This window comes from Peromyscus leucopus, chromosome 9 (assembly GCF_004664715.2).
Source record: "Peromyscus leucopus breed LL Stock chromosome 9, UCI_PerLeu_2.1, whole genome shotgun sequence".
NCBI classification, from domain to species: domain Eukaryota; kingdom Metazoa; phylum Chordata; class Mammalia; order Rodentia; family Cricetidae; genus Peromyscus; species Peromyscus leucopus.
In genome coordinates, this window is record NC_051070.1 from 71,468,788 (window position 1) to 71,485,722 (window position 16,935).

At 40.9% G+C, this 16,935-nt stretch overlaps 1 gene segment (V, D, J or C); it reads right to left on the reverse strand.

Annotated features, from left to right (window-relative positions):
- Positions 1-918: 918 nt before the first annotated feature.
- LOC114688311 lies at positions 919-1,548 on the reverse strand. The segment is given in 2 exon segments: positions 919-1,334; positions 1,497-1,548. Coding segments are annotated over 2 exon segments (468 nt in total).
- Between the last annotated feature and the right edge of the window lie 15,387 nt (positions 1,549-16,935).

Below are 16,935 nucleotides of genomic sequence, written 5' to 3' on the forward strand. Positions count from 1 at the left end.
CAGAAAAGCTCCTTCTTTCAACTGTTAAAGCTTCTACTCATGAATCTGGATTTCATAGTGGCCATGTTTCTCTGGTAGCTCCTTCTATCCTTTAATTTGGTCTTAGTAATATTTTACCATTGACAGAATTTGTCATCTCACAAAGCTATTTTTTCTCACCTCTGTCCACATCACATCTGTTTCCTAATACTTGTTGTTTTTAACTTATAAATGTATTGTAAATGCCAGCTTTTGGCTCAGAACCTTTGTCTCTTACTGTTCAAGGTAATGAAGGTTGAGCCCATCTGGATTATCCTCACTTACAACTTCTGAAGTTGATTCAGAATGTGTTGTTCATACTATTTTCCTATATAAGATGTAGAATCATTTGTTAAAACTATATTTTTTCTTTCTTTTTTTATTTTTGCAATTTTACAGCCTGAGACTTTTGCACAGATTGACACACTGCATATGTACCTCCTCCTACAAAGCAGGCCTCAATTCCAGGAGAAAGTAGTTGGTCACCCCTACAAATCGTCAGGTCACTACTGTACCAGTGGGCACGCCTTGCTTGTCAGGTTTGTCATTTAGAGAACTGGGGCCACAGCACACAGCATGATTTTGAAACAGAGTATCACCAACTCCTGTAAGAATCTGTTATACAGAGCTTTTGGATTGCCATACACATGGACATGCTAGAATCAGCTCACACAGAGAGGAGGTGAAAGTGTACCCTTTACTTCAGATGTTGCTCTCTCAACCTACTCCTCAAACAATTCATTTTCCACTGTTTATTTAAACCAAGATACCACAGTGAACAATACACCTTTAACATACACAATAAATGTGAATGTTTAAAAATTAAGCATCAATCAACAATATAATCTAAACTTCCTTGGGCATTTTGATCTATTCGTATGTATTTTTAATATCTGTAGGTTAGTTTCTACTCTCAAACAGTGTTAGAAATGTTGTCCTAGAATGTCTGACATGGCAAAAAGGGTGCCACTCCAGCCCTGGTGTCAGGTTTGAAGACAGGCTGCAGGTGTCTGGGGAGCAGTGTGTATCTGCTGCACAGAAGTAGATGGCTGAATCTGCAGGCTGCGTGGCTGTAATGTACAGGGAAAGGTGTTTGGCTTTCTTATCCAATAGAAGGGTGAGTCTTTGGTTCTGCTTTCTTTCTGAATTTGACCGGATGTCAATGATGAACTGAGGATGCTTCCCAGGCTCTTGCTTATACCAAGGGAAGTAGGCTGAGGTACTGTCTGTGTAAGTGCAGTTGATGGCAGCACTGGCTCCCTCCTGGACAAACAAGGTGGAAGGATGCTGCTCCACCTGCTCACCTCTGCTCTCCCCTATGCAGAAAGATATGGAGAGAAAGGAGAAAAGTTATCAAGTCCTTTTTCTTCCTCATCTTTTTTCTGTAGTAAATAGAGGAAACCCAAATGAACTATTTTTTCTGAGCATCCACAGAACTCCCACTAACATACCCAGTCATCTCACAATCCTCAACTCACAGTACATCTGCAGCCAGAGGAAAATGAATAAAGCATGAACAGCTGTCTTCATTGTGCTTCCTACTCGGATCAGTTGTAGGTGCTCGGTCGCTAGCCAGCTGAGCATCTTGAAAGTTCCAATTGGCCTTTTGTTGTTATAACAACCATCCATGCTGAATTATTTGCCCAGCCAATAAGAAAAAGCCTGTTCATTTAAAATTCACTGATGTCCTTTTGGTGCATCAGCTGAGGTGCACTGCCACCCTGCGGTCAGATTTCTAACTGCAGAAATCTAGTTCGTTTTTCACTTATTTTAGTAAAGATTCTGCCCACCTCTGCCATCCTTACTCTTCCAACCTATCTGTGATCATACAGACTGTGCATCTACTCAACCAGACGAGAGCACTAGCTCTGTACTCACCCATGTGAGGACCACATTGTTGGACCTGGCTGTGTCATATAGCCTGTGAATCAGTCTAAGAAGGTGAGTGCTCCAGATCCCCAATATGCCACTCAATCTTCACACTCCCAAGCCTACCTATGGTTACATCGTCTGTGCACCAGCCCAGCCAGTTGAGTGTTTCAGATCCCATTCACCCACATCTTCCCCACACTCCCAGAAAGCCTACTTTGTGTACTGCAGCCTTCATACCAACCTAGAGTGTGGTAAGTTGCCCAGAATCTCTGCATGTCATTCCCACATTCCCAGGCAAAGCTGGACTTGAACAGCTTTTGCACCAGCACACAGACATAGACCTTAAGCATAGTCACACATTTTCTTGATAACCGTTGAATTAGAATCATTCTCATCCCCGCCATCAATAATGGGTATCTCTATTTGAAGGACTGACCTACCAAACCTTCTGAAACCAACCTGATCTGAGCAATAGCAAAAATAGAAACCAAATTCTACTCAACAGAGGCAGGCTACAATATCAGACACAATGAAAGAAGTCTACATGCCTACATCATATCACAAACACACATGCATTATTAAAGGCCAAGACCACCTGAACTCCCACAAAACCTACCATTTCTATAGAAATGTTCTCCAATAGGAATGACCTATATGAACCTCAGGACAGTAAACAGGGACTAATAAGGTATGGGAAAAAGGAGCTGTAGAAAGAACAAGACACAGTTTCTATGAAGTGGAAATGGGAAGAGTGAAGGGGCTTTAAATGGGGAGTGAGGACAGAGATCAGTGTAGGGGGAGAGGGAGAGAGGATGAATAAATAACACTCAGGGTGTTTGAAAAAGTCACAGGCAATCATTATTTTTTATTTACCCCAAATTATATGTAATATATATAAGTGCATGTGTATACATAAATAAATAATCAAAATGATGTTATGCCACTTGGAGTGATAATGCTCCCCTAAAGCCATAGACTGTTCAGCATAACACCTGGCATGAGAAACCTCATTTCAAGTGTGCAGTCATGACGGCTCAAGACAGGACTCCCAAAGCAACATAGACTATTGCTATTGTCTTTAGTTGACTCAAAGATTTGAGGATAAGTCCCATTCCTAAAGATAATACACACTTTGGACATAGGACTTGGAAGAATGGGCTACAACTGACCTAGGAGTCTATTGCCTGAGGACTCTCATAGTATCCAGAGATTTTCCAAAACCAGCCAAGGAAAAAGGCAGTCAATAGTCCTACCCAGCTGTAATACCTAAGAGCCACAACAATGACCAGCATCCAAATCTTCAATAGTGTCACTTCTGTCTTGGAGGTAACCAACAACCATTGAACTGGAATTATAGCTCACTCAGTAGGAGGGAATTCATACCTGGTACTGTCAACATCACCAACTACTCATGACTAGAGAGGTCAGGAACTCTAAAAGAGAACTACCCACTGCCATTTTCCTAAACTAGTGTAATCCCTAACTGCATTCTAAATGCTTATCCTCATGCCCACAGATGTTGTGGAACATTATTTTAACTATGTAAAGATGTGTTACATTTGCTTATGCTACAGAATATTACTTTAACTATGTGAAGGTGTGTTACATTTGTTTCTGCTGTCTTAGTTAATGATGTAAATATGTGTTACATTTATTTATGCTGCATTTGTTTAATTATGTAAAGATGTGTTGCTGTTTCACCTTGCATGCCTACGATACCTGATTGGTCTAAAAAAAACTTGAATGGCAAATAGCTAGGCAGGAGAGAGATGGGGATTGCTGGCAGGCAGAGGGAAAAAGGAGGGGAACAAATCTAGGTTGGTGAGAAAGAAAAAAATGAAGAGAAAGAGGAAGAAAGAGAAGGGCATGCCCAGGACCAGAAGCCAGGAAGCTGCCAGCCATGGAGACAACAGGAAAGTAAGATATACAGAAGGAAGTGGGGAGGATGTAAAAACCCCTGAGGCAAAATGTACATAAAAAGAAACAGGTTAATTTATAAGAACTAGCAAGAAACAAGTCTAAGCTAAGGCCAAGCATTCATAATTAATAATAAGTCTCCTTATCATGATTTGGGGGCTGAAGGCCCAAGAAAGCCTGCTACAGTTGGGAGCCAAGTCAACTGATGCATGTACAGCACAAGTTCTACAGAGAGCATTGCAGAAAGGCTGGTCCAGGTTAGAATACATTGACATAGCATCAAGTTAGGGTGCAATAGAACCATTTCTGCATTACCTCTGGGCTTTCACTGACTTTTGGAGGAGCTGATACACTCTATCTCATTGAATAAAGTTAAAACTTGCTATGAAATCTAGGCTGGTCCTAAGCTTATGATCTTTCTGCTTCAACGTCCAACACAAACACTTTTGTGTGCATGCTTTTGTTGTAGTTGTTATGCTTTAGCAAGTTTTGTCTTTGAAGGAAGGTTGTTTTACCTTTTTTTATTTTGAGGATTATTTGAACAAAGTATTGGGCAAGTAGGGGGATGGGGAGGATCTGTGAAGACTTAAAGTATGGAAAAGAATATAATCAAAACATATTGTATAAAAAGTTCAAAAAATGATAAAATTGTAATTAAAAAATACTGACATTGCTCTGTTAGTGTATCTTGGGTTTTGGTGCAATGATGTATTATATCCTGTGACTTTTCTGACTTTACCTTGTATAATTTCACTCAATAGTGTTGAAAATATCATTCTTTTAGCAACTTCTTTTTCAAGGTGTATAATTGGATGATGTCAGGTCCTCCTCAGAAATATAAAACTCCAAATGAACATGTGACAGTTTCTGAATTTGGAAATGACAAACCTGACACTTGAGCTCTTGTTGCAACAGCAGCAAACACATCTAACGAACAGTTGAAGACACAGGCTTTATTAAATCTAGGTTTGATGATTGTAGTAGAGCAATGTTTCTGAAATGGTTTAAGTACTCATACAAGTTAATTTTGTGTAAGTCTTCTTTTATTATAAACATAGACTTATATATTAATGATTTAATACTTTCTCAGACTTTTTTTGTAAGTTAATGAAATCTGATAAGGTGAAGATGACTTCATTATTTGTGTCTTAGTTACTGTTTATTAATATAAAGAGACACCATGACCAGGCAACTTATAAAAGAAATTTAATATGGGGCTTGCTTAAATTTTCAGAGGGTAAATTCATTATCATCATGGCTGGGAGCATGGCAGCAGGCCAGCATGGTCCTGAAGAAATAGCTGAGAGATTTTCAATCCTAATCAGTAGACAGCAGGCAGAGAAAAAGCCCTGGGCCAGGGGTGAGCTTTTCAACCTCAAGTCCACTTCCAGTGACACACCTCCTCCAACACTTCCTCCAACAAGACCACACCTGCTAATGCTTTCCAAATAGTTCATCAACTGGGGAAAAACCATGCAAATATATGAGCTTATGGGGGAATTTTTCACTCAAACCAATATAATTCAGATGTAATTGAGACTCCTTATTGATGCATTTTATCACTGAATCTTCAATTATAAGGAAAATTAATTTATATGAACTCAAAACAGCTGGAATAGCACACACAAACCTACACAAGCTCAAGCTCCACAGAACTCCAGCATGGCATATGAGTACAAAGTCCCATCCTTAACTAAGGAGATATTGGCATCTGATAGCAACTAGGAGAGGGAAAATCTTTTTTCTTTAAGGGTATATCCCCAGTAGGTCAACCACACTCCTGGGAAGGCCATGCATCCAAGACACCATAAACTGTACTTAAAAGTTTTGTTTTTTCCAGAAACAAAGAAAGAAAAGCTGGAAAGTAAAGATGAGGGGTGGGACTGGTAGAAACTGGTGGAGAACTAAATATGATCAAAGTACATTGTATGAAATTCTCAAAAAAAGCTAGTAAAAGTCCCATTCTTCCCATAATGGAAAGATAATGCAATTGACTGAAAGATTGAGTAATCTCTTTTCTGTTTGCTGAAGAGCATGTCTGTTTGATGCCTTTGTAGAGCAATAATTAAAGAGCAGTGAACACTGTGCAGTGGGTCTACCTGAAAGTACTGTGAACCTTGTCATCTTTGTCAGTTGTCCCAGTACTCTTCATGAGAACTTCTTCCTGAAAACGGGAATCTGTAAGGAAAGGGCGCACTGATGGGAAACAGCAATCCTGAACTGTCTATGTTAGTGGAGATGACAGAGATACAGCATAACTTGGTATCCCCACAGCTGTGCAAATCCTTACATATACTTATTTATTTTTTCTTTTTTTTGGTTTTTTTTCGAGACAGGGTTTCTCTGTGTAGCTTTGCGCCTTTCCTGGAGCTCACTTGGTAGCCCAGGCTGGCCCTCGAACTCACAGAGATCCGCCTGGCTCTGCCTCCCCGAGTGCTGGGATTAAAGGCGTGCGCCACCAACGCCTGGCTCCTTACATATACTTATTGAAGATAGTTTTTCTTGTATTAGTTATAAGCTTTTTAATTTTAGACAAAAAGAGAGGAAATGTGGTGGTATTGTGTTCCCCAAAGTATTGTGTACTCTAATAAATTTATCTCGGGTCAAAGAACAGACAGCCACTAAATACAAAGGCTAGAAAATGGTGGCACTCACACCTTTAATCCTAGCATTCCAGAGATAGAAATCCCTCTGGATCTCTGTGAGTTCAAGGCCAAGCATGGTGACACACACCTTTAATCCCAGAAAGCCAGCCTTTAATCCCAGAGAGTGGTGGTAGAAAGCAGAAAGATATATAAGGTGTGAGGACCAGAAACTAGAAGTTTTTTGGCTGGTTAAGATTTTGGCTGGTTAAGCATTCAGGCTTTTGAGCAGTAATTCAGCTGAGACCCATTCCGGATGAGGACTCAGAGGCCTCCAGTCTGAGGAAACAAGACCAGCTGAGAAGTTGACCAGGTGAAGATAGCTGTGGCTTGTTCTGTCTCTCTGATCTACCAGCATGGACCCCAATAACTCGCCTCGGGTTTGACTTTATTAATAAGAACTTTTAAGGATCCTGCTACAGAATAAGACTCAACTTCATATGGAAAAATGAAAAAACCAAGGATATCTAAAACAATCCCGTACAATAAAAGAATTTCTGGAGGTATCACCATCCCTGATATCAATCTCTACTACAGAGCAATAGTAATAAAAACAGCATGGTATTGGCATTAAAAAAGACAGGTGATCAGTTGAATCAAATCAAAGACCCAGGCATAAATCCACACACCTATTGACACCTAATTTTTTGATAAAGAAGTCAGAAATATATGATGGAAAAAAGAAAGCATCATCAGCAAATGGTGCTGGTCTACCTGGATGTCAACATGTAGAGGAATGCAAACAGAACCATATCTATCACCCTGTCCGAAATTCAAGTCCAAGTAGATCAAAGGTCTCAACATAAAACCAGATACATTGAACCTAACAGAAGATAAAGTTGGGTATAGATTTGAACCATTGGCACATGAGACAACTTTTTGTACAGAACAACAATAGCACAAGGACTAAGATCAGCAATTAATAAAAGAGATCACATGAACTGAAAAGCTTCTGTGATGCAAAGGATACTGTCAATAGGACAAAATGGAAATCATCAGAATGGAAAAAGATTTTCAACAACTCCACATATGACAGAGGGCTAATTTCCAAATAAATAAACTAGATCTCAACAAACCTAATAATCCAATTTTTAAAAATTGAATATAGATCTAAATAGTGTTTCAACAGAGAAACCTCAAATGTCTGAGAAACAATTAAAGAAATGTTCAACATCCTTAGCCATCAAGGTAATGCAAAACAAAATGACTTTGAGATTCTATCTTACACTGGTCAGAATGGCTGAGATAAAAAACAGGAGTGACAGTTCCTGCTGTTGAGGATCTGAAGCAAAGGGAACACTCCTCCATTGCTGGTGGGAGTGCAAAATTGTACAGACATTTTGGAAATCAATATGGCAGTTTCTCAGAAAATTTGGAATTCATCTACTTCAATATCCAACTGTACTACTCCTGGACATATGCCCAAAGCACTCTCCATCTTACCGACGAAAGGATGCTTGCTCAACTATGTTCACTGGAGCTTTATTAGTAATATTCAGAAACTGGAAACCACCTAGATGTCCCTCAATCAAATAATAGATTTAAAAACTTGATACATTTACACAATGAAGTGTTACTTGGCTGTTAAAAAAAAATAAGAAAGACCATTCTTGGGCTGTGCTTGTAAAGTGAGCTTTCAACTCCCCATGGGTAAAGTAGTAAGAAGATTCTAATTAAGTAGAGAGAAATATTTAGCTTTGGAAGGAGCAGGTGCTGAATGGCTTCGCCTGTGTCTGAAGAGACTCTTCATAGAAAGGAAATATCAGTTTCTGTCCAGTTCAGGGAGAATGAATTAGCAAGGAGGCAGAGGGTGTGACCCATGACATCAGCAGGCCCTTTGCTGGACATTCTATTGTATCCTGGAGAGCTCTTGGAATCCCCAGTGATGTCACTAGTGTTGTAGCAACACCACGTAAGCTTAGGACATTCGTTCAGTACCTATAAGGTTCACCTATAGTCATGTTGTCAAGATTGAGGTGTCTACTTGGGAGAGAGAATGGACAGCATGGAAAGACCAGAGTGAGAAAGAAGGAAGCTGGCCCTAGGTCTCACTGCAAAACATGGAGAAATAAATGGTCCTGTGGAAGACACAGTGAGTTCATGGAAGGGACTAGGGAGCTTTCTGGATGTGATGCCCTTGAGCTTTCCAGGCCTGGGGTTCAGGTACTGGGAGCCCCTGGGAAGCAATAGGCCTATAATGCTTCTCTGGGTTCCTAAAGGGCTGACCTACATCATGGATTAATGATGGTCAGTTCGACAGTCATGAATTGACAAGGCTGTAGTCTTTATGCTGGGGAACCTCTGCTTTCACGCTGAGTGGAAAAGGAAACACAGTGGAATTAATGAGATTTCAATGCTATCACTGCACTTTGCCTCCACTGGAGTCCTTTAAGTTGTGTGCCAGTAATAATAGGAAAGGAGAGTGCCCTGGCAAACCTCGAGGTTGTCATGCTTTAAATCACAGCCACCACCAGGGCTGAGGCACCAAGTGACTTCCAGGGACCCCTAAGGTTTCTGAATTCCCAGTTGTGGGTGGTATACAGGTCTCCAGTTCAGCCTGAGAGCTACTGGAGCCAGTGGACCTGTGTAGAGCTTGCCCTTCCTGCCAGTTCTTGGTGTCCTGGGCAGTTCTGCCATCTTGCAGCTTCCAGTCTTGAGTAGACTTGATGACCAGAGATGTAGGATTATTTTGACAGGCTGAGGATTGGGGTGACAGATTTGAGGATCCAAGAGAATATTTTCTCCAATTACCTCAATGTAATATGACTAAGTTGTGTGCTCCCCTAGGAATTTTCAGTCCCTAAGGGATGAATAATAGTATTGTGTGTCTCAATTGAAACCTGATGTGCAGAGTCGAAACTCAACTGTTCATTCAGCATGATGTCCTCTTCATTGTTTTCTGCTCATTTATGATTTATGCAGTCTTTGTGTGATGTATGCATATGTGTGTGTAAATGTGTACATTGGTGTGTGTGTGCAGGCCAGATACAGACATCTGGTCTTGTCCTCCATCATGCCTTCCCTTATTCCCTTTAGCCCAGGTCTCCCATGGAACTTGAAATTTTCTGTTTTGGTTAATCTGGCTGGACAGCACTGGATCTCCTGTGTTCTACAAAGTAGATCTTCTGTCTTGTCTTGTCTCTTCTAATTGTTACAAGTTTCAGTGGCTCAGAAAGAGGAAGGATGTAGTAGCTCTCTCTTTATTTTACACTTACTTATTGTTTTCAAATTAATGTGTTTTGTAATAAATAACAAAAATCAAACAATACAGCTATTTTAAAAATGAAAAGCAGATTTTTTTCCTTTCACTGCACAGAGCTAACACCACAGAAAATATCTGGTTTGTCTCATTGGCTTCACAACACAGAATCACACAGTGCATCTCCCTGCTGACTTTGTGTTGCTGACCATATCACAAGCATGGCTATGTCTTAGAACAGATTCCCTCTCATAGTTGTGCAGAGTGCTGTGTTCCTGAAAAGCACTGCAGGTGATGTCACTGGCCTCCTTCTGACTGACATGTGGCTGAATTCATATTATATGCACTGTAATTGTTGAAAACTTCCTGCGTGTTGACCATGGGTCACTTTCTTTCACTTAAACTGTCAAGGTCTTCTGTGAAGAACAAGGTAGGTTGAGTGAAGAGACTGATGGATCAACTTAGAACCTGTAGGAACAGTGAGTCTCGGGATGGATAAAGTTCATGGAAGCATAAGTAAGTTCAGGCCAGGGTAGCAGAACCCAGCTGAGTCTAAGAGCCTTGTAGACAGCAGGAAGGACCCACTACCTCCCCCTGCATCAGAAGAGGTTCGGAAAGACAGCAGTCTTCTCCCTAGTTATTCTGTATGAATAAATGTGTGTGTGTATCTGTTTGTGTGTCTGTGTCTGTGTTGTGTAGTGCATTTCTGTTCATCCCTCTGGGTGTGTGTGTATACCTCCATGTGTGTTTGTGTATGTCTACTGCCAGTTGTTTGCACAATAGTGTCCCTTTGTGTGTGTATGTATCCCCATGTGTGACTGAGTGTGGTTGTTTGTGTTCATGTTTCCTGTATGTGTAGGGGAAAGTGCTTGTATTGTATGAGTGTTTGTGAGTATGGGTGCTTATATGTGAATATACATGATTGTGGGCACTGATGTGTTCACTTTGGTATGTGTGTGTATTTCTGCATATTTGTGTGTTCGTTTACTCAGGAAATATCTTTAATGATGATGGTGTCCAATTGTATTGAGAAAGTACTGTGCTAGCTCACTTGCATCTATCAAATATTGTAAGCTACTGCCTATCTCTCTGCATGTCCAGCTAGCTCTCTAGAACAAAAGGTCACAAACCCTACTGTAATTCAATGGTTTTCAGGTCTTTGTATAGGGGAAAATATTTATCTGCAAGAAAAGGCTTTGGAGCAAACCAAATAATGTGGTACAGGTAGGTGAGGAGGAGGCCACTGTGGCAAATCAAGGTGTCTGAGAGACAGGATAGGCTGACTGAGGGTTTGTGTCCCTTGTCCGCTCTGGGTGAATGGTGACTACATACTCAATGGTCATGTGGATGACTGTGTCTTCTCTGTGCCCCATTTTGTCCTCATTCACAATGCTTACTATCATTTTCTTTGCACCTTTGCCTAGCCTTGGCTCAGTTAACCTTGTTCTTGGAGATTGGACTGGATTTTATTCCTTCAGAGATTCTGACTTGCAGTGTGCTTCCACCTGCATCTAAGTCCAGCAGAAGTCCCATAGCCATGCTGTGGTGTGAGCATGGGGCGGTCTCAGTGCACCCCACTTAGGCTAATGATAGTTGAGAGCACTCACCATGTGCTCTACCTGTAGCAATCAGTAACTGCTATTATTCAAAGTTGTTCACTCTGAGTTACAATTAGCCTCATGGAGGGTTGGGGAAAGTGAGGACCCTCAGAGATTGATGGTGGTGTAAAAAGATGTAGCGCAGTGAGATGCCACACACAATTCTTCAGAAAGTTAAACTGCAGTCCCCAGGTAACCCAGCGATTCCAGAACATGAAGTAGGTGTTCACAAAGAATCTAGAGGATATCAGAGTTGTAGCAGTATTCTTCAGAATAGCCTCAAAGAAGAAACTATCTAGCTGTCCATCATTGGATAAGTGAAAAAGTACTATGTGGTTGAGTCTTTCCATGGAATATTGTTCAGCATGAAATAATACATGCAATCATTTGGCCATAACTTAGTCAGACTTTTGTTATTCAAACACATCCCTGAGACAGCCACCTTACAGGGAGGAATTGTAGATTTTTGAGTCCTGGTTGTAAAGATTTTCTAATTTTCCTTACCTCATTTTTTTGGGTCCTAAGTGAGGCAGCCTGTGATAAAGGGAGCTCCTTTTGGAGGAAGTTGCTCACCTTAGGGGCACTGGGAAGCAGTGTACAACACTAGTGGGCTGGTCCACCACCATCCCGTGGTCCTGTGCTGGAGAACATTCCTACACTGCACAGGTGGGGAACTCCCTAAGCAGGGTTGGCTAATGGGCCAGGACCCCAGAGGTCCACCTGTGTGTGCATTAGGTTTACAGTATAGCACTCTAATGACTGAGCTGCCTATCTCTCATGCACACTGTGTTCTTCTCTCATCCAACAAAAGTTAACCTTCTTCTCAATAGTATCCCTGGTGATGGCTCCTTGTATTAGCATTAACTGATAAACTGAATATGTTACTGCATTACAATGTGCTTGTATATGCGCATAGATGTAGTTGTGTTTGTTTATGAGTTTACGTGTGTGCATCTGAGGGAGCAATCCACCATGAGAACACAATCTTCTAATGGACAGGAGCAAGAAAGCCTGGATGAAAGATTAAAACACTTGCTGAAGCAGAAGGATCTGGTCACCCAGCACAGGGACTTGGCAGAAAAGCTGCCACATCACTGCAGTGTCTCTAAGATGAGGTAGGAGGAGGAGTTAGCTGAGAGGAGCACTTAGAACCCATGTAGGTCACCTGTATCTCGATATCTGTCCTTTTCAAGATTCTTCCCATCTGAATGGCTCTCAGCCTTGAGCAGGAAAAGAATGCCTCAGGGTATTGTGCTGGCCCGGTTAACAAGAACTTCTCCAGGAGACACTATGTTTGATCCTTAGTGTTTCTGGGGAGTGTGTACCCCTTATTCACTTCTGAGCCTACATGAGAAGCTACATGCACTATGGATGGCAAACATATAGAAGTGGAGATGTCCAAGCCTGTTGAAGCCAAGAAAATTGTGAGTTCTGAACATCAGACAATGAACTATTTACTCAGATTGGATTTTAGCTTTGATCTGATTGGAACTGTTACCTGGTTCTTCCCTCTTTGAGTTAAAAAGGGGTTATTTTTTAAATATGTTTCAGTTGTATGAGAATCCATTATTGAGAGAATTTTTGATATTTTTAAGGGACTCTTAACTTTTTAAGTCTGAATATTTTTTAAACAGAGTGGAAATTTTAAAGTATTAAGATGTCTTATATTGTGATATTAACAGGAGATCCTAGGAATGAACAAGATAGGAAAGGTTATAGTTCAATAGTGGCATGTTTATATGTCAAATTGACAAGTGTCCTACTGTGATATTTATATTTGGCAACTTGACACAACTACAGTCACTTGGGAATAAGAAACCTCAACTGAGTAATCTTCTTAATCATACTGGCATGTAGGCATATCTGTGGAGCATTGTCATGATTAGTAATTTATGTGAGCCAGCTCAGTCCACTGTAGGTAGTGCCTCCCTTGGACAGGTAGTCATGGGTTATATAAGAAAGCAAGCTGAGCGGCCCAGGGAATCAAGGCCATACGTAGAATTTTCCCATGATCTCTGCTTTAATCCCAACCTCTAGATTCATCTTGAGCTCCTACCTTGGATTCTCTCAGTGATGGACTGTAAGTGACAAGATGGAATAAACATTTTCATCCCTAATTTGGTCTTTGGTGTAGTATTGTATCAAAGCAACAGGGACACAAACTAGGACAGTGTTCATATTTATACACATAGACCTTTGATGAAGTCAGCCTTGGTAAGAGAAGCCTCTTTCTGTAGCAGACAATATTCAATGCAGAAATACTTATCTGGTCAAAGAATTGAGAATAAGAAACTGTGAGTTTAACCCTAAATGGAACATCTTTATCAATACCCTTACTCCCTGTCAAGACTCAGGAAACATTAAAGAAGAAGAGGTGGAAAGAATGTAAGACCCAGAAGATGAGAAGGTCTGCTGTGGAATTCTATGTTCTGGACATGAATGGCTGCCATACCTAAGAACTCATAGCATATGTAGTTACTTACATGAACCTTACTTACTTGAGACAAAGCCAGGCAAATTTCTGACATAGATGGAGATGTGCTCTGTAGGCCTCACTCTGTGAAGAGGACTATTGCTAACTGATAACTGCTGGAGGAGGACAAATCACTCTTCTTTAAGGTACAAACATTTCTGGGTTTCCCATGCTTCAGTGGATGGCCCACACCCATTGACAACCTTTATTGGACTTGTTATCTTAGTTTCCTTTCTGTTGCTTTGGCTAAAATCTTGACAAAAAGTAATTTGGGAGAGGAACATCTTCATTTTGGCTTATGGTGCCTGATCACAGTCCATCACTGAGAGAATCAGTGAATAAACTTGATATCAGGCCTGCTTTCTATTTTATACAGCATTACTTCCAGCAAAGGAATGCTCATTACCACCAAAGAGATACAGCAAGGACAAAGGAGAATATGGCTTACTATCTGGCTTGCAGGTCAACTTATACTCATCAGCTTTCTTATACAATTTAGGACCACCTGCCTAGGATGTTCTGTCCCATAGTGGGCTGGGCCTCCCTATAACTATTAACAGTCATGAGAATCTCCAAAGACAAATCTATGTACATCCCTTTCCCCCAGAGTTCAGAAATCCACAAAGGGTCAAAATAGAAAGAATAAGTGATGATATGTTAACAAATCCAACTGATATATCAACAATGCAACCCCATACTCCTAAGACTCAAGATAATCACAGAAGAGTTGGCAGAAAGAGTGTAAGAGCCAGAGGACAAGATGCCTGTGTCTAAAGCAGTTTTCCATAAGCATTCCAAGGGAAATGACCCCATGAGTACAAAAATAGGGGTTTCCTGAGCAAAACCAGCATCATGATAACACCAGTTGGCATGGCAACATGGATGGGGAAGTCCACATGGTTCTAGTGTTAGATGAAGACCTACAGGTTGTCAAAGCTGCTGACAGAAGTAGAATAATTTATTAGTTTTCCCCAGAGACAAGCTCTCACAGAGTATTACCAATTCTACTGTGTTATGCCTGATCACATGTACATACGGACAAAACAAATGGACTCAGCAGGCTGCGTATACCTCAGATTGAGCAGTGGCAGCCATCATTACATTTATCCATCATAAAGAAATTTGCAGTAGATATTGCCAACAATCACATTAGGAATGAGGAAATCAAGCATGAAAATTATGAAGCAAGTTTTCCAAATTCCCCTCAACTAATAAGTGCAGGTCCAGAACTTCAACCCTAATCTTTGTTTCTGGAATGATGCTATGCCATTCAAGGAGGGAAGCTTCAAGAACTTCAAGAAGCATCAAGAACTTTGGCATGTCCAGTGATCACTAAAGAGGAAAACACATGGAAATCACACAGCACAGTAGCTCCAGAACCTCAGACACTTGCTGGGTCTGCTTACCGTGTCCTCCATTGAAGACCAGCAGGCACTCACTGAGGTTGCAGTGTCTGCCCACAAGACAAAGCCTATGGGGAGTCTTCTGAGATCTACTTGGCAGTGCATCCTAAGGGCAGCTTTCCCAGCTTCTCCCAGGTGTCTGTGCTCCATTAAATGTCTTGGTTCCCATCGGAAAACCTTGTATTACCTTGGAAGTGTGGAGTCAGAGTGGAAAATGACAAGAGCTCACTGTGCCATGTTTCCTATGGTGGCTTCTTCTCCATCACTGATTTGTTCTTACCTCCCAGGATATATCTGGAGTATAAGAAGGGGCAGCATATAAACACAATTTTCACTTAGTAAAGAAAAACACCATACCTTGGGCAACAAGGCTGAGCCCCATATCTTAAGTAGTTTTGTGCTCTCCAACCCAGAGCACCCAGGAATTCATCTTTGGCACTCCTACATGAATTACAGTCACATCCCACAGCAGTGGATCAAACACCACAACCTTCTTTCTGAATCCTCCTGCCATGATTATCACAAAGTTGTAACTTCAGATCAGAAAAGACAGCTGCTGCCACCACTACGTGTTCTCACAATTTAACTCACAAGCACCAGAGGGCAGCCAGGAGCTCAGCTCAAATATCAAAATTCTTCAGCTCTCTGGTGGCAGAGGTTCAAAAAAAAAACTACTTTTGAGTTTCAAAAAGACAAATATTGTATGATTTTCTCATATATATGTCCTAGATGTTAATGTTTATACATACATAGATATGTGGAGGAATGTCACTGGTCACAGAAACAGAAAAGGGCATGAGAAAGAAGAAAAGAGAGCCTAACAGGGGGCTGAAAAAGGAAAAGAAACAGAAAGTTATACAGTAACAAAATACAAGTGACATGAAACCAGAAGGGGCATCAAAGGGAGAGCCAAGGAGCCAGTAGGAGGGACAAGGGAAGCAGACTTAGCAGTAATGCTGGTGGTCATCTAGGGTTTTACAGAGTACATTCCCAGGAACAGACAAAGGACTGGATGTTAGGGCGAGACAGAAGATGAGCCTCAGAGGAGGAGGAAGTAAAGCTTGATCCTTTAGGGATGGGGGATATTCTAAGCCTGGGAGTTCACTAAACCGATTCTGAGCTGAGTCATTGGTAGCTCTCTGGGTCCTCCTCTTTCCTCTGTTGGTCCTGTTCATATAGCAACACTCTTACCTTCCAACTGCTTCCATTCACATGTCTTTCGAGGAACCAGAAACTTCCATCTCAGGGAGCTGTTATTCTTTCTCATCCACAAATATGACTCTTAACTCTTCTAGAAGTTCATTACATTTGGTACTACTTTGTAAGACTGATTTAAGTTATAAATAAAAGTATTTAAGTTATAAATAAAAATTTTGAAAATAAATACTTCCTTATTCCACATTTGAAGTAGGCTAGAGCCTGATTTTCAAGGAGGAAAAAGGAAAGTCTTCATAGGCAGTTGCATTTGAGTCAAGACTTATAGGAAGTGCAGAACATCACCATGCTAGGAGTTAATGGAACATCACTATGGCAGGCAAGGCAAAGGCTCAAAGTAGAGAATTTGAATTTTACGTGGGTTAAGTAAATTTCATTGTTTGCATTTAGTGAGTTCTCTAAGTGTCTGTTGCTTTACTTTGCATTCCTGGGAGGGATTCTCCTACCAAAATAAGTGTGGTAGCCTTGGAGAATCCCTTCGATCTGAAATTTCTTTGCTAGGAATTTGCATTCCTGGGAGGGCTTGCTAAAGTCATAGTGAGCCATTGACATCTCAGATCATTACTGATTAGGGACCCATGTGAGAATTTATGTCACT